General features: G+C 40.9%; 3 protein-coding genes across 3 annotated transcripts in view; 2 read left to right on the top strand and 1 right to left on the bottom strand.

Moving 5' to 3' along the window:
• The window catches only part of NPAS2 (neuronal PAS domain protein 2), a 98,955-nt gene extending 85,839 nt beyond the window's left edge, over window positions 1-13,116 (top strand). The window contains exons 16-20 of the mRNA XM_077807107.1: window positions 2,357-2,557; window positions 8,933-9,114; window positions 9,587-9,679; window positions 10,628-10,808; window positions 12,958-13,116. Of these exons, the coding sequence (XP_077663233.1) occupies window positions 2,357-2,557; window positions 8,933-9,114; window positions 9,587-9,679; window positions 10,628-10,808; window positions 12,958-13,116 (816 nt within the window). The remainder of the gene's footprint in view (window positions 1-2,356; window positions 2,558-8,932; window positions 9,115-9,586; window positions 9,680-10,627; window positions 10,809-12,957) is intronic.
• A 3,545-nt stretch (window positions 13,117-16,661) lies between these two features.
• RPL31 (ribosomal protein L31) lies at window positions 16,662-23,304 on the top strand. Its single transcript, XM_077814516.1, has 5 exons — window positions 16,662-16,714; window positions 17,521-17,627; window positions 18,712-18,837; window positions 22,672-22,784; window positions 23,239-23,304. The coding sequence occupies exons 2-5, from the start codon at window positions 17,521-17,523 to the stop codon at window positions 23,268-23,270; spliced, it is 378 nt and encodes a 125-aa protein (XP_077670642.1). The 5' UTR covers window positions 16,662-16,714; the 3' UTR covers window positions 23,271-23,304.
• Window positions 23,305-23,935: 631 nt separating this feature from the next.
• Window positions 23,936-27,659, bottom strand: part of TBC1D8 (TBC1 domain family member 8) — a 73,941-nt gene continuing 70,217 nt past the window's right edge. Inside the window, exons 17-20 of the mRNA XM_077814505.1 lie at window positions 26,635-26,700; window positions 25,855-25,944; window positions 25,586-25,686; window positions 23,936-24,837 (exon numbers count right to left, since the gene is read on the bottom strand). Coding sequence (XP_077670631.1) covers window positions 24,382-24,837; window positions 25,586-25,686; window positions 25,855-25,944; window positions 26,635-26,700 — 713 coding nt within the window. The 3' untranslated portion in view covers window positions 23,936-24,381. The remainder of the gene's footprint in view (window positions 24,838-25,585; window positions 25,687-25,854; window positions 25,945-26,634; window positions 26,701-27,659) is intronic.

Below are 27,659 nucleotides of genomic sequence, written 5' to 3'. Positions count from 1 at the left end.
GAGGAGTGTTTTTTTCTACTTCGTGAGATTTTAGTAGTTATTTTATGCTGTGCTATCACTGTATTTAAAAGGAACCCAGATAGGGCTACCATAAATTAAATATTTTGTGAAAAAATTACTGGTAAATGTTGTACCAAGTATATAATGTTTTCTTGTTTTTAAGTTTTACTAGCAAATTGAAATATCCACTGCACCTGCATGACCAGTGTTCTGATCCTCTCTTTAGTGAAGCCCTTTGAACTGATGATTAAGAACCCCAGATTAATTTAGCATCTTTTAATGAGCTATGTTTCAAAATATAAAACACTATGAGCTAATTTCAGACCTCCTGTGAGCAGTCACAATTCCATTACATGACCTATGTATTTAATACAAACTTTTTTGAAGGTGTCTTCGGCCTATAGAAAAACTGCCACAAGGACAGTTACTTTACTTCTTGCTTTTAATTTAGAGGTTTGTAATTCAAATGTAACTTTTTCTCTGAGCTAAAACTTGGCATAAAAGAGGTCAGGTTGGGAGTGGATCTTTTTTTCAATAAAAATAATACAGACATTTTTAAACTAACATAATTTAATGGACAAATAATATGTATTTTAAAAATTAGGTAAATATGTACTTACACGATGCGTCAAAACATACTTACACAAAGGAAACACAATTTACCATGTCAGCTCTGTGTGTTGTCTTTCCAAAAAGGAAGTGTAAGAGATATGACAGTTTAGGGAATTGGTAATACAAGGTGTACGTTACTGGACATACCTCAGATGTGTTGTGAGGCATGAGGCTGATAAGGAGTTGAGATTCTGATTTCACTTAAACCAAGGTAAATCATGAGTAACTCCACTGAAGTTAATAGTTTTACGTAAGTGTAAAACTGGTGTGAAATCAGAATCTGACCCAAGAATGCCTTCTGCTATATACTGGCAGCCTCTGATGTGGCATGTCAATCTCTGACTAGGTTTTAAACACTACAAAGACAACTTGCAACATTAATAAGATACTATTTAAAATGATGACTTTATTTTCTGCATTACTGTAGCAGAAGAAATAGCCCCTAGAAAAACAAAAGAAACTGCACTTTTAAGACTGCATCACTTTGCAGTAAAATAAGTAGTGTCAAATTGTTTACAGAACCACTGAGTAGATAACAGGTGCTCTGTTAGCTTTTTGTCATAATACTTTAAGTGCCCCTCATGACCTGGCTGGGCGTAACACCTGGAAATAGTTCTCTGACTGGAAGTTAGACCAAAGTATAGTGCTCACCGGTTTATTAAGGCTTGGTCTACATTTAAAAGTTATGTTGGCATAGCTGTGCTGGTCAGGGGCATGAACAAACCACACCCCTGATCCGCATAGCTATGCTGACCTACCCCCCAGTGTAAATGCAGCTATGTTGGGGGAAGAGTGCTGCAGCCGATATAGCTGATATTGTTGCAGGAGCAGGGGGTGTTTCTTTCTATTAGTTTGAGAATCCACAGCAGTTCTCAAACTGTGGGTTGGGACCCCAAAGTGGGTCGTGCCCCCATTTTAATGGGGTTGCCAGGGCTGGCATTAGACTTGCTGGGGCCTGGGGCTGAAGGTGAAGCCTGAGCCTCACCACCAGGGGCCAAAGCCCAAAGGCTTCACCTTGGGCAGCAGGGCTCAGGTTACAGGCCCCTCACCTGGGCCTGAAGCCCTGGGGTTTGGCTTTGCCTGCTCCCACCCGCCTGGGGCAGGCTCAGGCTTCAGTCTCCCCTCCTGGGGTCGTGTAGTAATTTTTGTTGTCAGAAAAGGGTTGCAGTGCAATGAAGTTTGAGACTCTGTATCCACGCTAGGGGGCTATGCCAGCATAACTATGCTGACATTGGCTCCGTAGAGTAGACATAGCCATACATATCTTTTCAGTGACAAGGGCCCAGCCATGCAACATTGGGAACTTGTGCCTGGCTGTGACATCATTAAAAAGACTCAGCCAGACAGTCCTTTATGGTGTTGAACTATCGGAGACAAATTTGAAAGCAGCCTCAGCTTTCTTTGCTAAAAAGAGAGGCCAAGGATTGAATGGGCACAGAATTACTCTCCTATCCCCACAGGTGGTCCCTCCAGAACAGACTTAATGCCTATTGAACTGCTGCTACAGTCCTGTGCTTTGCTGTGTGTAGAGAGGACTTCAGCCTTCGGGCAGCATTCATGAACAGTGAATATACTTTAAAAAAAATAAAAAATAGACTGCACAATGTATATTCTAAAAAGGGCATATGATTCACAATTAAATATAGCACAATGGTAATTAATTAAGAAATATTATGATCTCCCTTTTAGGATATGATATCTTATTTCAAAGAAAAAGAAAAAAAAGTTCTCTTCTTTTTTCCAGATGTTTTTACAACAGCCAACAGTGTCCCTGAGCTTTAGCAACATACAGCAGCCAGATCCTCAGCACCTACAGCAGAGGTCAAGGGTCATTTCTCAGCAGCAGCTTATCCCCAGTCCTCAACTTCAAAGGCAAATTGCATCTTCCCAACCAGCAAACCAGCAAATATTAAGAGAGGCAAATGTGATATCAAGCCAGGTAAACGTATTATTTCATTACAAAGAAATGAATGTGGATACAAGCCACTGAAGTCATTACTGAAAGATCACAGATAATGACATCAGTATTGTAAATAGAAATGTGTGGCCTTTTTTATCTTTCCTTCTAAACAAAAGCTTCTTCCCACAGCTTTCTACTTTTACTTTAAGATCTGATTTTTTTTTTAAAGATCTAAACCAGGAACATTATGCAGCCAGCTTGTTTCTGTTTTAAACAGGGGAATATGTGGAGACCTGTTTTTCTTTTATTGTTCATGAAAGGTGCCAGGTTGACAACCACAGAAACTGGCAGTATCTGCAACAGCAGGGCAACCTTTCCAGCCCCCAAAAAGTGCTTTAACCTTGTCCTGGTAGCTAGTTCGCTGAAACGCCCAGTCAGTCATGGCCTGAGACCATCAACACAGCCTATTTATGGCCAGTTATGATGGTGTATTGTTGATGTGTGGGGCTTGCCCATAAGGAACTGAACTGAAACCACTGTCTTACAAGAGAAACAGAGTCCAGCCCAAAAAAATAAAATTAAGATTTAATTAAATTAAAAAAATAATTTTAAACTAATAAAAATTAAACTCTAACTATTAGTAACTGAGAGCTGTGATTCTACAAGTATGCTCACCATAGTTATCTTTCTGCCTTATTGCAGCGCTTTCTCTCCATTTCTATTGTTTCTCTTCAGCATAATCCCAGCACAAACCCCTATTTCTGTTAACCTGCTACTGCTATTCGGTGAACACATTTACAACTTTACTTTCAAAGCAGTTGTATCTCTTAACCTCCCGTGCCCCTGTGTTATAACAAGTCTATTAAAATAAAATGCTACCATGGTTTACAATAAAAAAAAAAATCAGGGTGGATAAAAATCAATGATTTTTTTTTAAATAAAAAAAATCAGATTTTTTTTGATAAAATGCTTTTTGAGGAAAAAACCTATCTAAAGAGAGTTTTAATTAAGATACATTATAGCTCAAAAGCAGCAAAGAGTCCTGTGACACCTTATAGACTAACAGACGTATTGGAGCATAAGCTTTCATGGGTGAATACCCACTTCGTCAGACGTCTGACGAAGTGGGTATTCACCCACGAAAGCTTATGCTCCAATACGTCTGTTAGTCTACAAGGTGCCGCAGGACTCTTTGCTGCTTTTACAGATCCAGACTAACACAGCTACCCCTCTGATATTATAGCTCAAAGATATCTCATCATGGAATAGGGATTATAAATTTGAATTCTATAGTATGAGACAATATATTTGTGTAATGTTTAAGAAAAGTTTTGTAATGAGTTCCAATAGTTCATGGATTAGGGACCCAATCTTATGGGTTTCCAGGAGTTTCTGTATAGATTATTTAGGTTAATCTTTCTATCTACTCAATGGGACTCAGTGCTCAGTCTAGAAGATACCATCAGAGATGCTTAGTTTTGCAGTTCTCAAACTGTGGATTTGTGTCCCCGGAGATAACATGCTTGTTAACAGGAAAAATGTTTTTAAATAAATAAATAATATAATATAATATATAGAGGTGAGAAATAACAGACCTCAACCCTATTGTCCCTCTGCAAATTTGTATACCCAGAGTCAAACCCTTATCTCTCTCTAAAAGTACAAAGTTTCCAAAAGTTCAATGAATAGAAGATTGTTGGGGGCAGAATAGATCTGGACAAAGAGAAGAAGTCTGGAGATAAATGTGAGAAGGGAGGGACTGGCAGTAGAAACAAAAGTGAAACTGTTTGAGCAGCATTTTCCAGAAGTCTTGAGGTCTTTCTGAATGTAGCCTTCATTGATTTGAGATCTACCATACCATTCTCTCACTAGAAGGGAAAACCTATAATGGCAGTAGGCCTTAAAAGAGACCCAGTTTGGAAATATTTTAATGAAGTTCCTTTACTTGTGGGTAAGACGGCCATGCTTGCAAAATGCAAACAGTGCAACAAAGAAATGCAAGGCCTCGTTGCCCGAATGAAACAACATCATGAGAAGTGTTCCTTCTCAAGAGGAAGCTGCATTGAAGATGATGAAAGGAACATGTCTGAACATGCAGGATCTTCAGGTTGGTAAATTTTTTTATTTCATGCTTCTTTCTTATGGACTGCCTGTCTTCTGGACTATTCTTGAATTCTCATGTTTGAGCAAAAAATATAGTTGTTACTCTATGGTACTATTTTAGATGCAGTTGTGATAAAAAAAAATAAAATAGCTGAAATAGGCAGATCTTCCTTTCACGATTTCACCTTTAAAGTAATACTGAATGTCAGTGAATGCAATGAGTAATACTGAATGAGCAGTATGGTAATAATAATTAAATAACTGCATTGACTTATTTTGTTTAGGAGAATCCATCTTCAACATTCTGAAGCAGGATTCTGAAGAGTATCCACCTTCAAGATCACCATAATTTTCTGTAGTTTCAGAGTTATCTGTCAGTGATAGTGTTTCAGTTACATCACGTATGTCACATAGCCACAGTATATCACCTGTAGCAAAAAGAAAAAAATATCTCCATCATCCAGAAACAACCATAGATATGTTTGTGATAAGAACCAGCAGATTACAAAAAGAGGTAATTGATGAAAAAATTGCCCAGTATGCTTATGCAACAAACCCTCCTTTCCGTATGACTGAGAACCCATGCTTCATTAACTTGGTTCAGTCATTAAGACCAAGATACAGTCCACCCAACAGAGAAGATGTCGCAGGCAAATTTCTGGATAAAGTGTATGAAAGAGAAATTGAGAAGTGTGCAAAAGGTCTTAGAGGGTGAAATTGTTAACCTGAGTCTTGATGGGTGGAGCAATGTCCACAATGATCACATGTGTTTGTGTGACAACAGAAGGCGGGAATGTCTTCCTTACAGAAACAATTGATACATCAGGAAATGCACAGAAAGCAGAATACTTACAAGAAGTAGCAGTAAAAGTGATAACAAACTGAAAAAAACCTCAAATGTCTAAGTCACAGACAATGCTACCAATGTATCCAAGATGAGAAATTATTTAGAAGAGAGTGAAAAGAGTCCCAAGCTAATAACGTAGGGTTGCAGTGCTCATTTGATGCACCTCCTAGCCAAAGACTTCAGTGTTCCAGAAATAAAGGGTAATGTTATTGAAACTGCAAAATCCTGCCCAAACCACCACTTTGCAGTAGCTGCTCTGAAAAAAGTGGGAGGAACCAAGCTAGCTCTCCCTCAAGACGTGCAATGGAATTCAGCAGTGGGCTGTTTTGAGCACTGTATCAAGAACTGGCCTAATCCGATGACAGTTTGTGAACAAAATTGTGAAAAAAGAGATGGCACAGCCACAGTTCTCAACACTGGGCTTAAGGGAAATGTTGAACACATGCTGAGCACCCTGAAGCCTATTTCTGTAGCCTTGAACAAAATGCAGGGAAATAGCTGTTTTATTGCGGACGCTGTTGAAAGTTGGAAGGAACTGAGTGAGAGCTTAAAAAGCGAAATATGCAATGACAGAGTTAAATTACAAGCATTAAAAAAACAAATGGAACACGCACGATCTGCAGCTCATTTTCTGGCAAATAGTCTCAATATTTGGGACCAGGGTCAAACCTTAACTGCTGAAGAAGAGGAGCTGGCTATGACATGGACATCCAGCAATCATCCTTCCATAATGCCAACTATAATAAACTTCAGAGCTAAGGGTGAACCATTCAAGAAATATATGTTTGCTGATGATATTTTTAAGAAAGTCACACAAGTGAACTGGTGGAAGTCACTTAAGTACTTGGATTCAGAGACTGTTGAAGTGATAATCTCACTTTTAACAGCAGTAGCTTCTTCTGCCGCTGTAGAAAGAATATTTTCTTCCTTTGGACTAATTCATTCCAAATTGAGAAATCGTTTGGGACCTGAAAAAGCAGGAAAGCTTGTTTTTCTTTTCCAGATTATGAACAAACAGGAAAATTGAAGGTGAAGATGACTGAGTTAGCTGCAGAAGCCAATATTTTAAGTTTCTCATGTTGACCTGGCTGACTTAATTTTGATTGATTTAATTTTTTTTTATATTTTATTTAACCATTTTAGTTAAAAACAATTTTAAGAAAAACAAACCTGATTTTAAAAAACGTGAATGTTTAACTAAATTCAAAAATGCATATTCTTGTTTTGTTAAAATATTATATTTGCTGTTGAAGAAAAAAATCCAGAATGCATAACGTTTTTTTAGTTAAATAAAACAATTTAAATGTCTGTCTGTTGGTGTTCTCCTCCTAGAATATCCTCCAAATATTAATGATTAACCTGTTGAATTGGAGATAGTTCACCTCTCAATGACTCCATAAATACCTGCTTCGATTACCTTTGGTAAATGAAATAACCAAACAATCATTCATTTTCTGATATAGCTGTAAAACTAATCTGAAAAGTTTTCAAAATAAATCACTTTAAAAATGTATAGTATGTACCTTCTAAAAATGAAACCTACATCTATCTCTGAGTTGTGAAGAATATGTATTAAGATTATAACAACCAATAAGAATGCACTTTTATGTAGAAATCCATGATTAAATTGAGTCTTCTTGACTAATGATTTAAATCAATTTGATTTAAATCCATTCCATCCTGAAAAAAATCCTTCTGTACATAGTAAGGTTCATTCCCATCACAGGGCTTTAATGACAATGTGATCCCTTCTAATTTTGCTTTGGTGTTGTCTTGGGGGTTTCTGTGTTTCCAGAACCGGTTCTTAGAATTACGGGGCCTGCTTTGTTGAATCAGTACTCTGATTTCAGACTCAAATACTCTGAAAAGTCTGTAAAATAAAACATGGTGAAATAGTTGTGGTGCATATGTGAGGGTAATTGTGACGTTCCCCTCTGGTGTTGCCTGGACCAGTGATCTGCTAGGCCTCTCCAATCCTTGACTCTGGGAGCCAGCCTTACCCTGCCCTGCTGTGAGAATCCCCACTCCTGGGCTGTTCACGCACAGCATCTGGCATGTAAGCTGCTCCCAGCTACTTGCAAGCGAATGACACGAGCGAATATCTCCGGTCCCAGAAACAACCCTAGGAACTCCCGTCTTGCAGTGTCCAGCTTGGACGCTTGCAGTGGACGCTTGCAGTGTCCAGCTTGGATGCTACAAGCTTATATAAGTTTGTCAATTTAACCAAGAAATTGATATGAACCAGGCTTGTTCTCCCAAGGGGAGTCTCTGACACACTGCAAACCAAATGCACTCTTCAGGTAGAATAAACAAACAGATTTATTAACTATAAAGGTAGATTTAAGTGATTATAAGTCAAAGCATAACAAGTCAGATTTGGTCAAATGAAATAAAAGCAAAACGCATTCTAAGCTGATCTTAACACTTTCAGTGTCCTTACAAACTTAGATGCTTCTCACCACAGGGTTTTGTGGTGCCTCAGGGTCTGGCAAGATAGGTGTTCAGGGGGATCCTGCACATTGGCTGGCCCTTTGTGGGGCAGTCTCCCAACCCCAGGACTGTACATATGTAGGAAATCCAGCATCCCTTTTGGGATTAGCCTGTATTTCCTACTCCCAGCACTGAGTCCTTCCCTGCCCCCTAGAGGGCTGTGATCTGTGCTCTCTGGGCTAGGTGTGTTTACCCTTTGATCAGATTCACTTTTTCCCAGCAGCTTTCCCATAACTGCTCTCTGTGTTTCACCAGTCTGGGGGAGAACACCCCCTTCTCTGTCAGTTGGGTCATTTGCGTTCTCACAAACTACCACCTGGCAATTTCCTGGTCTCAACTCCTCTGCTATTACAGACTTTGGAGCGGCATCTTGATGTAAAGAGACACAGTTACTTTCCAAAAACTTAACAGGAATAGCATCCTGAAAAACTGGGACCTGGTTTGGGGTACCCTCTGCCACCCCTTTCTCTGTCCCTGAGAAGTCAGCTGTGTGACTGCTTCCCTCCAGGAGGTCAGTTACACAGTTCCTTCTCAAAACCTGGGTACAGGCTGAGTGCCTGGGTGCACAGATGCTGACCCAGCCATCCTCCTATGCTTGTGTCACGTGATCACAGTAAGTGATTTTTAAGTCTTTCTCCAAAAACTGGTCAGGGATTACTTACCTTTCCTTGTCTACTTTCACTGTCTTTCCTGTCCTCACTCTGTACACTTGTTCTCAGACCCCAGTTTGCCCCCAGACTTCCAGGAAAACTACTGTAACGTACCAGATCAGGACATATCAGTCATTCACTTCTCCTGCCCAAACAGCCCTTTCTATTCTGAAGTTCAATCAGAGTATATCACAAGGGTACCTCCTATAACACACTGTAGGTTTTGCTCATATATCCCCTGCCATAATAAAAATCGTGAGTGAGAGAGAGAGAGAGAGAGAGAGTGTGTGTGTGTGTGTGTGTGTTTTAAAAATTGTGATCTCGGATCAGAAATCAATGAGAAGTGCACAAGTAACGCAGAACACCAGTCACTCATCCAGCAGCTTAGCTTCACAATTTACCAATTCCGTTGTGCTCCCACAGGCTGTGAACATGGCTCCATCTGCTGTTATAGCACAGGATAGCAACCAGTGTCATGCTAGTCCAGATTTCAGCCAGGACCGACAACTGAGGTAAATGATTTTTAATAAATTAATCATTTCTGCCCTGACAAAAAGGCTATCCATTTATCATTTTACTACATGATAAATGAGGATTCTGAACACTAAGGAGGGTGAGGTATGTTAACAAGTCGTGGAGTGAAAGGTACTAGAACCGTATGTTCGCTGACCCAGGGGGTCCGCAGACTATGTCTAAAGGGTCCGCGAAAGGTTGTCGTTACCACAGAACAGTGGTTTGCAACTTGTGGTCCGTGGACCGTAGGGGGTCTGTGGACTATGTCCAAGATTTCCAAAGGGGTCCGCACCTCCATTCAAAACTTTTTAGGGGGTTCAATGAAAAAACACTGAAAATCACTGCACTAGAATGAAAATACGTATGCTTTGAAAGAAAAATGGGTTAAAAATCAATAGATCACCTAGAACTAGATTGTGACTTGGAATACATGTTCATGCAGTAATGTTAGTTCTCTTTTCCATGTGGAAGACTGTTGCTCAGCCAGCCTATTCAGCCAATGATGCCTGGTTCCTGTAATTCAAGACTCACTTCAGATATCAACGTGGCTGGACGCCAGGCTAAGTATGTTACTTGTGAAAAATAAAACACTGAAGTGACTTTTGAGAGCACATGGCCTTTTAGAATGAGTCTGCCAGTACTTGTAAACATCAGTAGTGCATTACTGTTCTGATTCTCTTTGAGTAAGAGGCTTCTAGGGTTAATCTTACCCTTTCTGGTCGGTTCAATGTCTAAAATTACTATTGTGAGAAATAGAATGTGCTAGTGGGATTTTAGCAAGCCAAGAATATGGACCTCTCTCTCTCTCTCACATTTAGTACTTGTCCCACTGCTGAGTTTCTGATCCACCAAAATGGAAATATACTAAATATCTGAGCTCAGCTTCAGTACTGACCCACCTTGAATTGCTAGGGCCTGATTCTTCTCTCACTCTTGTCTGACATCAGTTTAACCACACTGACATCAGTGGAGTTACTCCTGATTTACCCAAGTGCAAGTGAGAGAAGAACCAGGTGCCCACATCTCGGTGTTACATGAGAATCTGCTAAATGAACCAAATTAATTTTCGTTTCTTTCAAACCAAAGAGGGAAACATAGTCGTGCTCAATTTCTCATTCACAGTCTTGTCCCTGGTCTTCATCTCTTCCCCCCTCCCATTCCCTCCCCCGACCTTGTTCTGGAGGGTTTATAATCTGTACCAGGCCCAGATGTGGCTCACAACTGAACCCTATGTTAATCGGAGATCTCAGGAAACCTAAAAAGATGCAGGATTTTAGGCTGATAATTCATTAGCTGGCTTTCTTCCCTCTGAGTCAGTAATTAACCAGTTCCTCAACATATTGTTCAGGGAAACGTGCAGCTGGAGGTGATGTCTTTCAGATGGGGTTTGAAATTGAGGTCCCTATCGTTAAAGTTCCAGTGACACTATTTTAAGGATAAGGATTTTATCCCTAGTATCCTGACATAACATCTGAGTTTTCAACAGTTTATTCTTGATTTTTTTTTAAATAGATATTCTCAAAACCAACAATTGTTTCAAAGTCTGGAGCTGCAGACTTCCAGCAGCAGTTCACCTATAGTGCTGATGGGACAAGCAGTGTTACATCCAGGGTTTTCTGCATCACAGCCTTCTCAGCCGTCGTCTCTGCAACCTCTGCAACTCCAGCAACAGCAGCAGCATTGCTACCTTCAGGTGGGCTAGAACAGAAAGGCCAATATACAGTTTGTATCTGTCCATAATATGCAAAGCAGGAAAGATCTTTAAGATCTTTAGATGGCGGAACAAATGGGGTCTGACCATGCTCTCACCAAAGTCAGTGGAAGTTTTGCCATAAACGTCATTGGGAACATGACTGGGCATGTGCTACATAGATTTCTCTACTGAAGATGTTAAATTTTGCAAATGTCATAGAAATTGAATAAGGACCTGGAAATGTTATGTGAACCTTTCAAACACACCAATTAAGCATTAAGGTAAGTCAAAATATTAAAAAAAAAAATACCAATACTGTAAATTGGAAAATTAATACGACAAACCCAAATGTACTTAAATCACAGTCACAGTCAGAAAATTGTCATCATGGGCTTACACTTTAGTGTTTCATTGATTCTGTAGTAAATTTCCTCAGTTTACAAGTCAAAAGATGATTTTTCTAACTGCCAGTACCACAAATTTGAAATGAGATCTGAAAATCCAGCTTTTTTTTTTTTATACTGTCTTTTACATCATCACATTCTGCATGAAAGTTTCTGAAGGTGGAACTTAGGTGATAGTGCTGTTGCTGATGTGCTAAGCCAAAACAGAATCCAGCTACCATAGTTGTATTGGTGCTACAGGGCTAATGGGAATAAAAACTTGTGGCAATAAAGTAAGAAAATATGAGTTAAAGCAGAAGCAGATATGATGAATAGGAAGGTGTTACTTTTAACATAGTCACATTTTTATCATAACAGCACATTAAGTAAAAAGACAAGATTTAGCTTGGAAAAGGTTGGATTTAAGTGCCGGTATAATCAATGTATTTGTCCCATATAATTTTAACAATTTTAAAAGACTTTAAATATGTAGGGCCAAATTTTACTCTCAGGTCCACCTCTTACTGAAGTCTTCAGAAAAATGTTGCCTGAAACGGGTAAACTGCAAGGGAGGGGAAAAGAGGCACAATGGAGCCTATAGGCCAAATTCTGCACTCTGCTCACGTCTACAACTTCCACTGAGTTGAGTGCAACCCTGGAAATGACTGTATATGAAACATCAGCTCACTTTATTTAATAGTTTTAGATGCATGTCAGGCAAAGGACTTCAACAGTGGTGAGGAACAGAACGTTATACAATGATTAGAGGGGGGACTAGGTATCAGGATTCCGGGGTTCTATTCCTAACTCTGCCGTTGTCTCTCTGTGTGACTTGGGCAAACTGTTTAATTGCTGTCCATCTGCAAAATGGGCCTGAGGATACTTTACTGTACAGGAGTGTTGTATGTAGTAATTAATGTTTGTAAAATGCTCACAAATCCTGAAAGATGATATGGAAGAGCAAAGCATTATAGTTATTATTAAATAAGTCATCACAGAACAAAGAACTACCCAAATCAGGAATATATATACTGGTATTCCAGCAGGGTTGGACTGGAAATGGGTTGATCAGAGATTGAGGCCAAAAGCCAATTTCTAAATCTAATATGCCCTCCAAAGGATTTCATCTTGTTTCATGGACTCTAACAACTCCTGTGCTGTGCTCTTTATGCTTTTTTTCCGGCCCTGGTTAAAGACTTCCTGAATAGCTCTTCTTCTCTCACAGTAATCCCTATTTAAATAAATAAACCACTTTTTTTTTTTAACCCATATTTCCCCCTCAAGGAGCAAGGAGTGTGAATTGGGGCAGATTGCCTGAAAGAACCAGGTGATATGAACCAGCTAATTGGTTTATTCTTTGGAATGAAGACAACCCATATTGAAGTCAACAGGAGTCTTCCTTTTAACTTCAGATGGATTGGGCCTGTAAAGCCTGATCCCAAACCCAATGAAGTCGATGGCAAAATTCCACTGATTTCAAAAATCTTGGAATTAAACCTATATTATAGACTGAAACTGATGGAAAAGCCACTTCTGTGCTATCAGACAGATCCTAGTCCTGTTTAAGTCAATTTTAGAACTCCCATTGACTTCAGTGGTGCAGGATCAGGCCCTATTACCTACGCTAACAATACCAGGTACACAGCCTCTGAAATATTTAGCCTAAGAATAAGGCTGCAAACTCATAATTTTCTAAAATACCCTTCACATTAAGAAATAAGAACTTTTGTATCAAATCACGCAAATGAATTTTCTTTTATCTGTAGGTGCAGACACCAAGTTCTTTACACAGTGAGCAACCAGATTCTTTGCTCCTGCAGTCCTACTCACAACAGCAAGGAAATATAGGATACCATCATACACAGCAGCAGCCACTTGCTTCAAGAAGAACCAATAGCTTGTCAGAATCATCAAATATACCGTAGTCACTATGATAGAGTCCCACACCAGCACAATCAATGCACGATTAGCTATAACCAATAGACGCGTGGGGCAGGAGAGAAGAAATGACTTTGAACCTACAATTTTGACTCTTGCACATGCATTCATTTCAAAGCTCCAAGGCAGTAGCAGGCCACAGAGTGTGGACTGCAGCAGACAGTGCCACAGAAAAGGAGTTGGATTCAGTTTGCACTGTTTCATGACAATATTATGTATCATCAGGCTGAGTAAAATAAACACGAATGCTATCTTGTGCAAACTCCATCACTGATTGCTGTGCGGCAGGAGAACATTCTTGTTGGTCCATCATTCTGAGAGCACTCTGATTCCTAAAGACTGTGGACACATGAGGTACTTGGCCTACACTGTTTCAGTTCATCTTTTGTGTAAGAAAAGCAATGGAACAAAAATCTATAGAGCAGAGAACAAGAGATTATTTTTATTATGATTATTATTGTTGTTTTGCACAACTGCACAGAAGATATAACCTAGGCACTTTCTATAAAGAGAGGTTTGTTTCATTATTCTGGTGGCCAAACTGGTACATCCAATTAAACAGAAAGCCCAGTCACAGTTAAAAATGCTACACAATCCATACCCCTTGATTAAAGCAGTTTACCTTACCTGCTCTTTTTGATTAAAAACAAAAAACACTGGACTGTTTCCTGTTTACTCTGTGAATTGTGACTGCAAAGGAGAACTAAAAATATAAGCACAAACATGCAGCTGTATTGTTCCAGAATTCTAGTAGACTCTTTGATAATATAGAGTGGGTCCTTTTACAAAATGAACAGCCCACTTACAGATGGTCATAGCAACAAGTATCTGAAAAATCTGCACTGTGTTTTGGCCCAATGACTAGGGATGCTGCAAATTATCACATATCTTTTTCATGATAACATTTGAATTTTCCTTTAAAAAATGCACTTTTCGCTTTTTTGTATGTTTTATGTTTCTAAGAAAGATTTTATGTAATTATAAAATAAAAAGTAGTGTATTGTACAGCTGTTGTAATAATGACCTATTTCTATATAAAATAAAATTATATGGAATTATGTGGAAATTATTTTGTATATGAAATATTAATTCAGTTTCAGTTTCAGTTCAAAGTTTTTTGTGCTTTTTATTAATTTATTTTTGTGAGTGAATATTTAGTAATAAATTAATGAATTAGTAACATTTTTGTGAAGGGAGCTACTGTCTCATGCTATATACATCCTCAAATTATTTTTTTCTTTCCATTTAATAATGCACATTTGTATTTGCTCTGGAGCATAATAAAGTAGCTGGAAAGCTTTACTACAGAATTTACACACATTCTCCTTCCTATGGCTGTTTAACTATGTAACTCAATTTAGACTTGAAAGTCTCACTGTAACCTTACAAACTGATGTTTGTTTCCAAAAAAACCCTATTCTGACAGCTGTTCCTCTCCTTGTTTCATCAAAGGTAACAAGAATAATACTGCTTTAGGGAGCCCCAAAAGACAACATTAAACTTGTACCTGTAGGTAACTAGTTCCTCATCGGGAAATATCATTTCACTTAAAATTCTCAAGACACTATGGGGCAGAGCCTTGGGGTAGGAGACGAAAAGGTAGCTTAAAGGTTTGTTAGGGCTTTCTTGATTCTGGAGACAGCTAGAGACTGTTTTGCCTCTGCCATAAATTAGAGCAGCTCGAGGGCTGCCCTAACCCAGAGGTTCTCAAATTGGGGGGAGGGGGCAGAATGTATTTGGAGGGGCAGTGGGCATGAGAAGCTTTAGGGGAAAAAAAATCTTACTGTGCACATTCAGAGCTGGGCAGATGGAGAGCAGTGGCTGCTGGTCAGGCACCTGGAGGTGGCGGGGAGGGATAAAATGCTACAGCTACAAAGGGCGGGAGGGGAGGGGATAGCGGCTATCAAATACGTTTGAGAACCCCTGCTCTAAGTTATGTTAGCTACAACTGAAGCCGGGGGGCTGCTGCACTGGCAGGGATTACCAGAATGCAAGGTGCTCTGGCCATGCTCCCTTCTTTCTTTGACTCCAGATCAACTGCGCTGATGGGCTGATGAAGTCTTTCCACTTTCTGTCTTGACCCAGCTTCACGGCTTAATTCATCGTTAATCATTTTTTGTTTTGTTTGTCACAGTGTCTATCCAACGCATCCTTAGTCTTTCATCACAATTGTCTTTTTTAACTCTTCTGTAACAGCGTTATTTCTTGGCCTAGCCATTTTCTTATCACATCTTATTTTTTTAATTTGCTGTAGTCTTAACCATAGGTGCTGGAACGAGGGGTGCTGCCACACCCTCTGCCTAGAAGTGGTTTCCATTACATACAGGGTTTACAATTTGGTTCAGTGGCTCTCAGCACCCCCAGTATAAAAATTGTTCCAGTGCCCCGGTCTTAAAACTCCCAATATTCCCCTCAACCACTTCATTTCTGCAGTCAATAATCTTATGTTTGACTGAAGCCTATAACCAGGGGCAAAAACCAGTAGTTTACAGGAGGAAACAATAAACTTGCCATGCTTGAGTTCCACTTAACTGTTATACAGGAATATGATACTCATAAGAATAGATTGAGGGCCACTGACCATCCTTTCTCAAATGCTATTGGTCTCACTTCTACATACCCCAGCCCCATTTTGAATTGTAACATGCTAGGCCAATTTACTCCTTTAGGGCTCTGTCCCACTGTATTGGGTTATTACTGAAAGAATGCGACACTACACTGGGCTGTTATTATTGTTGGGTCATCATGCTGAGCTGTTTTATTGTTTTAGAGTTGTAGAGCTGATATTATACAGCACTCAGGCTGTGCTATGTTCACTATAGGACAGTGATGCTGCGTTGGGCTTATTACTGCGGGTTGATTTATTGCTCACAGCTAGGCTGAGGTAAGCTATAGTCTCTAACAGACAGCTGTACTATTCCCAGAGTGCTGCAGTGCAGTGTTGTTATTGTAGGGCTGCTGAGCAAGTGAACTGGGTTATTGTAGAGTTACTGGGGTACAGCACTGGGTTATTGTAGGGGTGCTGGATTACGACACTGGATTGCTATTGAAGGATTGCTGGACCACGAGTTGCACCAACTCCCCAAATTTTTTTTGAAAGTCTCATGGTGATTTTCTTCAAGCTCCTAAGGCCGCACTCAGCAGACGCAGGAGAAGCTCCGCTCCCACTGCTACAAAAGTCCGTTTCTGGCTCTCGTTGGAAACGCCCCCAGCGCCCCCCAGGCGCAGCCCCCGGGACATGGACCCAGCGCCCATTAACCACCCCCCCCGGGTTTTAAACCAGCCCCGGGTTGCACGGGGCGCTCGCGGGCGGGACTGTTATTGCCGGGTTGCTCAGCAACTCCCGCGCTTCGGCCTTCCAGGCAAGCAGGCCCCGATCCTGCGGCCCCCCCCCGGGCCCCTCCCATTGCCCGCAACGGGGCAGCCTCGGAGCCGCCGGGCGCCACCTGCCGCCTCTTCAGGCCACGCAGGCGCAGTCCCGCCTGTCCCCCAACCCGGAAGTGCTCCTCGCTTCCCCCCGCCCCCTCCGGTTTGGTTCGTCCCACAGTCCCCCGCGCCTTCCTTTCCGACCTGTGCCCGGGCAGGGTGAGTGGCTCGCTGCGGGGTCCGCCCGCCCATCCGCCGCCATCCGCCTCGCCGGGTCCCGCCGAGCCCCGGGCCCCGCCCGGCCCGAGTGGCGAGGGGACCCCGCGCCCGGGGCACCGGGTATTGCCGGCCCGGGGGGCGGGATACGCGCCCGGGGCCCGGGCTAGGAGAGGGGCCTGGGCTGGGGGTGGGGTTATGAGCACGGGGCGAGAGGGGCTGTGGGCACAGGGGCCCGCACGGGGCTGGGACCCAGGCCTTGTATAGGGCGGATGGGAGAGGTGCGGGTGCTTGTTCAGCAGCAGGCGGCACCTCTAGGGCTAGGGTTTGCCCCAGGTTTTGAGGGCCCCGAAAGCTGGAGCCAAGCTTGGGTCTGTGCTTTCGGGGTGTCATGTGAGCATATGGGGGAGAGGGGTCAGCAAACTGAGGCGTGGTGCAGCACCTTGCTGTAGGGCCTGGGGAGGGGGGACTGCAACACTGAAGCTGCATGTTTTGAAACCTGCAAGGCTAGTGCTCTGTCAGTGGTGGATTAAGCTGAAATGACAGGTTTCAGAGTAGCAGCCGTGTTAGTCTGTATCCGCAAAAAGAACAGGAGGACTTGTGGCACCTTAAAGACTAACAAATTTATCTGCGCTTATGCTCTAATAAATTTGTTAGTCTCTAAGGTGCCACAAGTACTCCTGTTCTTTAAGCTGAAATAGACTTCTGATTGTGGAAACCCTAATGTGTGAGGGGGAAAGGGTTAGAGATGACTTGATGGAAAGGCCCACATGGAATTAGACGTGTCCTTGATTTTCAATGTTGAACAGATGGCTCCAGCAAAGAAAGGTGGAGAAAAGAAGAAGGGGAGATCTGCCATCAATGAGGTGGTGACTAGGGAATATACCATCAACATTCACAAACGGATCCATGGAGTGTGAGTGGCTTTTTTTCATGCCTTGTTTGTCCCAATAAAGTTGATCTTACTTTACCTGCTTAAGTTGGCTGGTGTTTGGAAATGGTTACAGTAAGCTTTCTAACTGTTGGAAGTGGATGATTGTCATCAAAGATGCTGATTTCAGCGTGATGGGGTATATTAGGCCTCAGTTCTGCACCTGCATGTAGACCTTAGTTGCAACATCAAGGCCTGAGTGATTATGGTTTCTGGCAAATACAGTTATCAGGATGTTATTCTCACTTTACATTATTTTTTCTAGGTTTGGCACACTGCTGTTGAGTTTATAGAGAGTGAAGACTTGTACAGGAACTCTGTTATTTCACTTGGGAGCTGGCTGTGGATGTATAGTTATATTCAAGTGGGAGAGATTTTTTAACTTGGGTTTAGTTTTATAAATTTTAAGGAGCCAATAATAGGAAAGTATTGGCTAGATAAGAGAAGTTTTTCTACTAAGTGGAAGATAATTGATAAATGTCATTACTTTTATACAGAAGTGGGGAGGGGGACATGCACTGTTTTTTTCCTCTGGTGATTCAATCAATTCCCTTTGTTGTTTTCACTTTCTGATTCTATAAATCTATTTAATTTTATTTAGTTTTTTGAGGCTGCTTTTTTTCTCTCACTACCAGGAGGTACTTGGTCTGAAATACTGTTTGTGTCTCCCTCTTGTTTAGTCTTCCTGCCATCTTGCTCCTAACTTTTCTTCCCCCACTAGCATTAGATGTTAATCTGTCAGCAACATACAAATAGTGCTCTGAGCTGTGCTACTTTAGTTTAAAAATCTCATCCAAGGGACAACTTGAAATAAGCCCTTGGAGCCAGTTAGTACAACAAGCTTGTTGTAGTGAAATTTTATTGAAATTGTATGTACACTGCACATCTGTATCTATTTAGAAATAACTCTGATGCAGTTGTTGCAACAACAATAAGGTTAGGATAGCCCAACAAAACCTTTTGGCTTTATATGCCTATGGAATGACAGTCTGGCTAGATCCATGGCAAGTTTCCAGTGCTGGGGATATTTATTAAAGATTAGCTAAATAACCGTTTTTTCTGTTCTCAGGGGATTCAAGAAACGTGCCCCCCGTGCTCTCAAGGAGATCCGTAAATTTGCAATGAAGGAGATGGGTACTCCTGATGTACGCATTGACACCAGATTGAACAAAGCGGTCTGGGCCAAAGGGATAAGGTACGTCCCAGGGGCTCTAATCGTGAGTTGGGGGGAAGAATTTCACAAACACACACGTGAGAGAATCTCTAAGTATCTCTTCCACTCACCAGTATTTGCTTTTTGCCTGCAGATGTTTCCTTTCTGGTATTATAAGTGATTGGGCGAGGTCTTGGGCTTAGGACCCACATCCACAAAGGGATTTAGCTTCTTAGGAAATTACTGGAAGTCACAAACCCTGAGTAAGGCCTGGTCTACACTGGGGATGGGGATCGATCTAAGATACGCAACTTCAGCTACGAGAATAGCGTAGCTGAAGTCGATGTATCTTAGATCAACTTAGAATCACTTACTTCGCATCCTCGCAGCGCAGGATCGACGGCTACTGCTCCCCCATTGATTCCGCCTCTTCCAGTGGTGGAGTTCCGGAGTCGACGGCAGAGCGATCGGGGATCGATTTATCGCGTCTACACTAGACAAGATAAATTGATCCCCAATAGATCGATCACTACCCGCCGATGCAGCGGGTAGTGTAGACATGGCCTTAGGCACCTAGACAATGAATGGGATCTACACAAACTAGTACACTAGGCGGGGAGTCGCCTAAACTAGCCAAGGGGAGATGCCTACCAGAGGGCTGTGTTGAAAGCCCTGCCCTTCTCATGGATAGATCTGGTCTGCAGAGGTGGTTCCTCCCACTGTTTGTGAAATGCAGCTGGGAACCCCCTCTTCACATGGGGGGCGGGGGGGCGAAATTAGGCCTCCTTTATAATCTTCGGCCAGGTGGCTAGATAGCCAGATTTGGGAGACACCAGTTCAGTTCCTCCTTTTTCTGCTGAGAGAGGATTTGAAAAGAGGTTCCCCACTTCTCAGGTGAGTGTCCTAACCAGTGGACTTGTGATATTCTAATGTAGGGCTGCCTCAATAACTCTTGAAGTCATTCTACTTTGTAATTAAGTAGGGCCAAATGACTCTATCAGGGTGGATTGATTTAAATAATTGATAGTGTTTTGTATTTGTACTCTTCCGTTATCTTCCTAAAGAAAAGGTGATTCTCACTGGTTGGTAACCATTACATTTTGTTGACTTGCAACTATTTTTAGTCTTTATACTAAATTTAGTGCTTCTTTTTGCTAACTGGGAGGAACTACTACATCTATACCCATGTATTTAAGCAGCTATAGAGTAGAGCCTCAGAATTACGAACTCCTCAGGAATGGAGGTTGTTCATAATTCTGAACAAAAACATGGTTATTCTTTCAAAAGTTTACAACTGAATATTGGCTTAATACAGCTTTGAATCTTTACTATGCAGAAGAAAAATGCTGCTTTTAACAATCTTAATTGAAATGAAACAATAACAGAAACAGTTTCCTTACTTGTCAGATCTTTTTTTGAACTTTCCCTTTATTTTTATTAGTTTACATATAACACTGTACTGGATTTTTTTTGTTTTTTTGGTCTTTACTGCTGCCTGATTGCATACTTCTGATTCCAAATGGGACGTGTGGTCAGCTGGTCAGTTTGTAACTCTGATGTTCTACTGTATAGCTTAAATTACACTTATTCAGATTCTTAATTTTACTTTGTTAGAAAATGATTAATGCATTTATTTACTAGATTTTTTTTACTTGTGATTTGTCAAGTTCTTTGGATAGAAATTCAAATAAATGCAAAAAAAAATTATTTTTTATATAAAATTACATTAAATGTGGTGCATATGTAAGAGTAAAGTTTAGCAAAACAGAGACTGACCTATTTATTAAACAAACGAATTATCTGTAGTTAATTAATTGAATTGATTATTTCTGGTCACTCTCTCATACCCAGTTTTTATTAACAGATTGGAAGAGGAAAACAAACTTTCCTGCTTTTTCAACTCCCAATCAGTTACTTAATTTTTAATGAACTAGTCATGGAACTGAACTAGTTCAGTAAACATATGAAGAAAATATTCTCTCTGAAGTGCTAAACTTGCTTTTTGACAGCAGTAGATGCAAACTCTTGTTCCAGGTGCTTAGTTTGGTGGTTTGATTTTTTTTTTTTTTTTTTTAAACTTGGTAGCAAATATATACCATTTAATATTTTTTTTAGTATTTACACAATTGAGTAGAATACGTTTAGGCCTTAACATAGGTTATAAATTTAATTTTAGACAGATTTTTAAAAATAAACTTGTTTTTAATTAGTTTTTTTATCATCCTTATGCTTGAAGGTAGGGCACTCATCTGAGAAGTGGGAAACCCCTGCTCATCAGGGCTTGAAGGGAATTGAACTGGGGTCTCCCACACCGGAGCTCAGTACTTGTGTCACTGGGCTCAAGGTTATAAGGAAGGCTTCCTCCCCACCTGGTCATTTTGTGTGGAATTAGGTGTGCTCAGAGCACACCTACTAAATAAAGACCCTGCAGGCAAGACCTGCCTATCTTCACCTGGTTTGAGAACCATGGTGGGGTATAGGTGTCAGACAGGCACCCGGATCCCTATGCTAGTGTGCACAGCACTATGGTGGCGGGAGAGCTTCTCCTGCCAACATAACTTATGCTGCTCCCGGGGGGGGAATGCCAATGGGAGAGCTCTCCCCCGGCGGCATAGAGCATCTTCACCGTACGTGTCGCTGCAGCACTCAGTGTAGACATGGCCTAAGAGTCTTCTCTGCAGCCTTGGGGAGGAAACTGGTAGAAAAGAGGGGCAGAGGACACTAAACACATCAGTCTGTTCGTGGACTCATATCTCTTCCTCTGCAGAATCAGATTCTCCTGGCAGTGGGGTTTCAAAATCTTGAATTCTGTACACCGGGCAGTAGCTGTGTAGGTTCTCCTCAAAAAGAGTTTGGACAGATCATTTTGTGTCTCCCTTTCTCAACTGGTACATACTAAAAATGACAAAACATAAGCTATACAGGGATCCTAGCCTGGGACTAGCTTTGAAGGACTAGTGTAAGTCTTAATACAGTTAATGTCTCACAGGCCACTTAGGCTTCAAATGTTTTATCCCTTTGTTACATGTGGCATGTTCAGATACCCTCTTTTCAAAAAACCATGTTCTGCTACCATCAGATGATGACCATAAGTATCTGGATAAAACTTGCAAACACACGAGTTCAGCTGTTGATTCTCAGGCAGTTAGAAAACAGTGCTTTATGCTCTGTCTAGGATGAGACTTCAAGCATCTACTTCTTAGAATATGCGCAACATGCTGCAGGTGGCATGTGACCAGGAAGAATTTATTAACATCTAATTGTCTGCCCTGTATTTCTGTTAGTCACGTGGGAGACATTTAGCTAGCCAACAGTAATGGTGCTTGTTCCTCACAGCAGACTGATCTGTCCTTATTTCCAAATGTCTCCCATTTTTATAGTCCCACTGTTTGCTTCTTGGGAGAGCCCTGGCTTATGAAATGTGCTCTTAGCTCAGGGGCGGGAAAACTTTTTGGCCTGAGGGCCACATTGGGGTTGCAAAACTGTATGGAGGGCTGTGCCTGTCCCCGTCCCCTGACAGACCCCCCGCTGATGCCATGCTGCCCCACAGGAGCGGAGCCGGGCAGGATGGTCCTGGGGACCGTAGTTTGCTCACCTTTGTCTTAGCTGCACTCAAGTACAGAATTGGCAGTGACAGTGTAAACACCCCAGATCTGTAAGGGCTATAGGCCACTTTTAGTTATTTTCTTGGCTGAAACATCCAGGAACTCATTTTACGTACCAGGTGTGATAAGACTCACTTTGTTTAAGGGTGCTCTGCTACCTGTATATCACTGAAACTCAGATTGTCGGTCTTAAATTCTACAGTGAGACTAAAATTGCATTCATGTAAATTGTATTGAAAATGAAACTACATAAACTTGTGTAATATTTTAGGAATGTTCCCTACCGCATCCGTGTACGTTTATCCAGAAAACGCAATGAGGATGAAGATTCACCCAACAAACTCTACACGCTGGTTACCTATGTACCAGTCACCACTTTCAAAAGTGAGTGTTCATACTCTTCTCCATCACATGTTTTCTGAGCAAGGCCGTTGGTAAAGACAAGCCTACTAAGCTTCTGCTGCAATAGAGACTCTTCCAGCTATCTGTGGACATTGTTAGCTAGCTAAGTTCTTGTCAAAGAGCTTCACTCTTAAATTTCTGCTGGGGGGGCGAGGGCGGCTTCTCTTGCCCAGCAGTTACCTCTGCTGCTCTCAGACCCACACAAACAGAAGTCTAAAGTTGAAACTGAATAATTTTGGGATTTTAATCTTAAATGTTGTGTGTCACTAGTAGCGTAAAAAAAATTCATAAATGAGAGTTAATTTGTACCTTGATGATGGCAGTCTATCTTGTGGTTAACTGCTAATTATGGCTTTGAGTAAATCTCCTTAAGTGCATCTAAGATTTAATCTTGGTCACTGGTACATTAATACAACTTAATTTGTTTTTTTTGCAGGTCTACAGACAGTCAATGTAGATGAAAACTAAACTGATTTTCAGGACAATAAAGTTATAAAAATGACACTTATTCTGACTAAGATACCTTATTGAACAGTGTGTCTTTTAATGCTCAAAGAACTACAGCATATCCAAATCAGCAGTTGGTGGCTAAGCATCTGAAATTTCTGCTTGCTTTATTAGGATGTTATTTTTATCACCCTTCTGCTCTAAAGGTGTTTTTAAAAGATACTGTTTACAAAGACCATGAGGACAGCCAAGGAAATTCACAGCAAAAAGATTTCCCCCCCAACCTGTAGTTAAACTGCTGTAGGAAGTTGAGACCTGTATCCTCTAAAACATCTCATTCTTGCCCGTCAGAGGCAAGATACTAAATTACATAGACCTCAGGTTCAGTGCTCTGTGGCAATTTGTAAAAACAGTGTACATACAATTACTGGTTGTAGTGGCTAAGGGTACTTTTTTTTTTTAATTAGGTCTCGTCTCTTCACTGATGCTTTTAGAAAAACATGAAGAGTAACTTGTGCAATATGGGCTACAAACCCCCCCACTTTGAAAAGTACTCTTTACAGAGGAGGGTTAGAGTGAGTGTCCTGCACATACCTCATGAGGTATTCCTGAGTTGAAGAGTTGATACAGTACCCCTACTTCAAGTAAAGTCCAGTACAAAAAGATTTAATTGAAAAGTGCATGTTTTCACAGAACATCAGAAGCAGTCCATGTACACTTAGCAAGACATACAAATCTGAATACAATCAAAAATATTAAAATAGTTTCAATTACCAGCATTGAAACCAGTCTTCAGGATTAGTGCAAAGAAAAAACAAAACCCAAACCACCACATAAACTGCAGACAGTAGCTGAGAAGGGTTTTCCCCAATTAAAAAAACCAAGCTCTGTAACAAAACTCCTGGAGCCAGCTTCTGCTCTCCCACTATGTAATGGGTCTGCAGTGTCTTCACAGTGCAGACAGATGTTTCCTTTTACATTCAAAACAAGATCATCATAAATCAGTGGCACAAACTACACACCCCCCTTTAGCTTTTAAAGCTCTCAAACTGAAGAGCAAACAAAACCCCTTTCTTTGCAACATGTAGCTTTGGTGTAACTTCAGTGCGGTCAGTTTCAGGAAAATTTGCTACTATGTATTTAGTTTCATGTGTTCAGCTAGTGACTGCTCACTCATTCCATTTGGTTTGAGACAGTATTGATTTAGCTTTGCGTTCTCCAGTTTTGGTTTCAGTTCTAAAGGCTTTTCAAAGAAATTTACTAGTGACTGTTCAGTCAAGAGTGATGCTAAAATTTGTTCAAAGGAGATAGTCCAGTTCCCTTCAGTCCCAGGTAAAGATTGAGTCTCTGTAGGAGTAGTCTTCACAGTGTCAGTAAAAACAGTATCCTGGTCTGAGGCAGGGGCCTCAGCCTGTGTCTCCTCAGTAAATTCATCTGATCCACTTCCCAAGCTGCTGCTTCTTTGACCCACTTCTCCAATCTGAAGTAATAAAGTGGTCACAGTGGCAATGGCTTGATATAAAGAGTTTTCCTCTGGATCTTCATGAAACATGCTGTACAAGGTTTTGCAGAACTGGATGAATTCCCTCTAATAGGCAAGGGGAAATTATTGTAACAGGTCAAATGATTGATCGCACCACGTCACGGACACGGTACAATAGCTGTAAAAGTTTGGGCAGTAAGCATAAGGTGACGACAGGATTTTAGAGCATCCTCACTTGTAAGCTCTTGCTACAAATTTAAGACATTTAGTGGTTTGATAAAATGCCAAAAAAAAAAAAGTTTCAAGGATGTACTCTGGCAGTTAGTAATACTTTCCTAATTTAAAGTGCCAAAGACTGGATTTCAAACAAGCCATGTGTGTCTGTGTGAGTGAGAGGGTATGTGTGTGGGAATCTGGGGAGGGAGATTAGGATTTCATGGGAACGGGGTAACATCTTCAGTCAACCCTGAAACTGACAGTGCATTAAGCACAACACAGGCGATCTAGGATCTGCATTTAGCTGCTTGTTGGTTTCGGCCTGTAGAAAACGTAGATACGGCTTGGACCTAGCTATTTGAGAAATTACCTCTTTCCCAGTACTACATTAGTGTATTTGCAGGCAGTGGAGGTACATGGGCTCTCAATTTACAAGAGACCCTGTTGCTGGTGGGGTGGTCAAGGGCCCCTACCCTTTTGGATTAGCTTCACCTGGTCCGAAGTAGTTCAAATTTTGGATCTAGTACACAGAGTAATTTTAGATTTGTTTGTGGTACCTGCCATTAGAAGGAGCTGCAGAGTTGTGCTCACACATTTTAAAAAGGTATTTTAAAATTACATCCTCAATATATAATACCTGGCTCATTTTTGGCATTGTTTTTTCAGTTTTCGTATCCTTCTCTTTGGCTAAATCTTTAAGCATCTGCTTCAGTTGCTTCTGGTAATCTACTGTATCACCTTGGGTGGGGAAAAAACACAAGCATTAGTTTTAATTCCATTGCAACAAATTCAAAAGCCAGAAACTGGAGAGGAGAAAAAACTTGACCCATAAAGAACTTAGACCTGGACACCTCTATTATGTACATAATTATACGAACATAATTTTATAAATTTGACAGCACATACCATTTGTTTTTCCAAATACCAGTGGCCTCGAAGTAGACAATAAAGGATTCTTTAGTGGTGACTGACTGTCTCTCTCATTTTCTGTGAGAGCTACCCAAAAAAATGAAACAGACTGAGATAGTTAGTGATACTTGACCTGGTGCATTGATAACTAAGAGCTTTATCGCATTTTAATCCCCTGAGCTCAGGAAGAAAACTAGCATTTATGCTAAAGCTGATATTTGCAGGTGATGGTTATTTAAACATTGCCTAGTTATGTCAGACTTTATGCTTGTGTTAAAAGAAGCAGCTTATTGTAGTGGAGTAGCAGGAAATGTTGCCACAAGTAACACGTTAAAAAAAGCTTCACACACGCTGTATAAAATATCACACAAACTCTAGTCACCTAATCACATGTTAGACGGAGACTGTATCTCTGCAAGGTCAAACCAGTAGTGTATGCACAAATCTTTTCAATAAAAATAGAGTACCAACCCCTTAGAACTACCTCCTGTATGGAAAAAGGCCCAGAATCGATTGCAAGACATCTCAGAGTATAGCAGCTGTAAGCCACCTTGTTTATAGGAATACATCCACAAGTTTCAAAATTAAGCTACGAAGAGCTTTGACTGGAATTTTAAAAAATTGTAACTAACTAGCACCATTAGGTATGTAGAGTGCACATCCTCTCCTCTGAGCGAAGCCATGTCCATTCATTCAGCAACTTCTACTTCCCAAAGCGTCTACTTATGGGGACTGGGAGAGGAAGGAAGGATGATCTTTTCCTTTCAAATTTCTTACCAGGAGGGATGTGCAGCCTGTATAACAGGTTTATCTTTTCATTCATTTCTCCATTGTACATAACATCTACAAGAGGAAAATAAACAGTGCACCAGAACATTTACTTCCACAGTTTAAAATAATCAGTTCTTTAAGCACAACAGAATGTTCAGATGTACATGCAGCCAGTGTATTAAAATGAAATATTTAAGCTGTGCCTGACCAGCAAGTAACCAGCTAGGTTGGTCTTGTGCATAGCCCAACTGTTACTAACCATGAAACACATCTAATTTAGAAATATTTGGGGGCCACCATTTACTTCTTAATACTTCCCATACACCACCACTACCATCTTGTAGGATAAGCAGAGCAGTGAGGGCTCCCCTATTTTATTTAAATAACCAATGCAGACAAGGTACTGTTTAATTTACTCAAAACATACTGTGAAGGGTTTTTTAAACTAGTCACATCCGCTGACATTAGGAGTGATACAGTGACGCAGCTCCGTATCAAAAATCAGTTCTAGACATTAAGTGAGGAGATCTATGTTTGAATACTGGATTTGGCATCTCGCTACAGGTAAGGCAGTTTCAACTTTGGCAAGATATGGAGGTGCACAGCCTCATGCCATTCAGACACTAACTGCATCTCAGGAATACCCTAGCAAAGGAATCTAGTTCACTCCAGGTTGGGTTACAATTTTGGCATTCCAAGCACAGCCTGTGTACACGGAAAGAGGGGGTAGGCAGGAGGTTGCTGTGTAAGAGAAAAATAAGGCCCCCAAAGCTAGACCTAGGTGGGCTGAGTCTCTACTGTTCTGCCCTTTAGTTACATAAAGGCTAAATGGATTATGAATCACAAAAGATACAAGGCAGCTCTCTCAACTGGGGAAAAAAACTAACATGAGAAAAGCGGATTTCTTAATCTCCAAATAGAAAAGAATGTTTAGACAATTTTACACCTGATATGACTTCAAACATCTTTTCCTAGCAAAAATTAAACTTCCGGTGATTGAGAACTGTGAAGCATTTTAATATGATTTTTCA

The sequence above is a fragment of the Eretmochelys imbricata genome, chromosome 1 (assembly GCF_965152235.1).
Source record: "Eretmochelys imbricata isolate rEreImb1 chromosome 1, rEreImb1.hap1, whole genome shotgun sequence".
Taxonomy (NCBI): Eukaryota; Metazoa; Chordata; order Testudines; family Cheloniidae; genus Eretmochelys; species Eretmochelys imbricata.
The sequence above is the reverse complement of the archived record's forward strand: the minus strand, read 5'-3'. Positions and strand labels throughout refer to the sequence as shown.

Coding starts and splice junctions, on each gene's coding strand:
- RPL31 (XM_077814516.1), top strand. CDS start 17,521: ATGGCTCCAGCAAAGAAAGGTGGAGAAAAGAAGAAGGGGAGATCTGCC. Junction 18,838..22,671: donor GTCTGGGCCAAAGGGATAAG/GTACGTCCCAGG, acceptor GTAATATTTTAG/GAATGTTCCCTACCGCATCC. Junction 22,785..23,238: donor ACCAGTCACCACTTTCAAAA/GTGAGTGTTCAT, acceptor TTTTTTTTGCAG/GTCTACAGACAGTCAATGTA.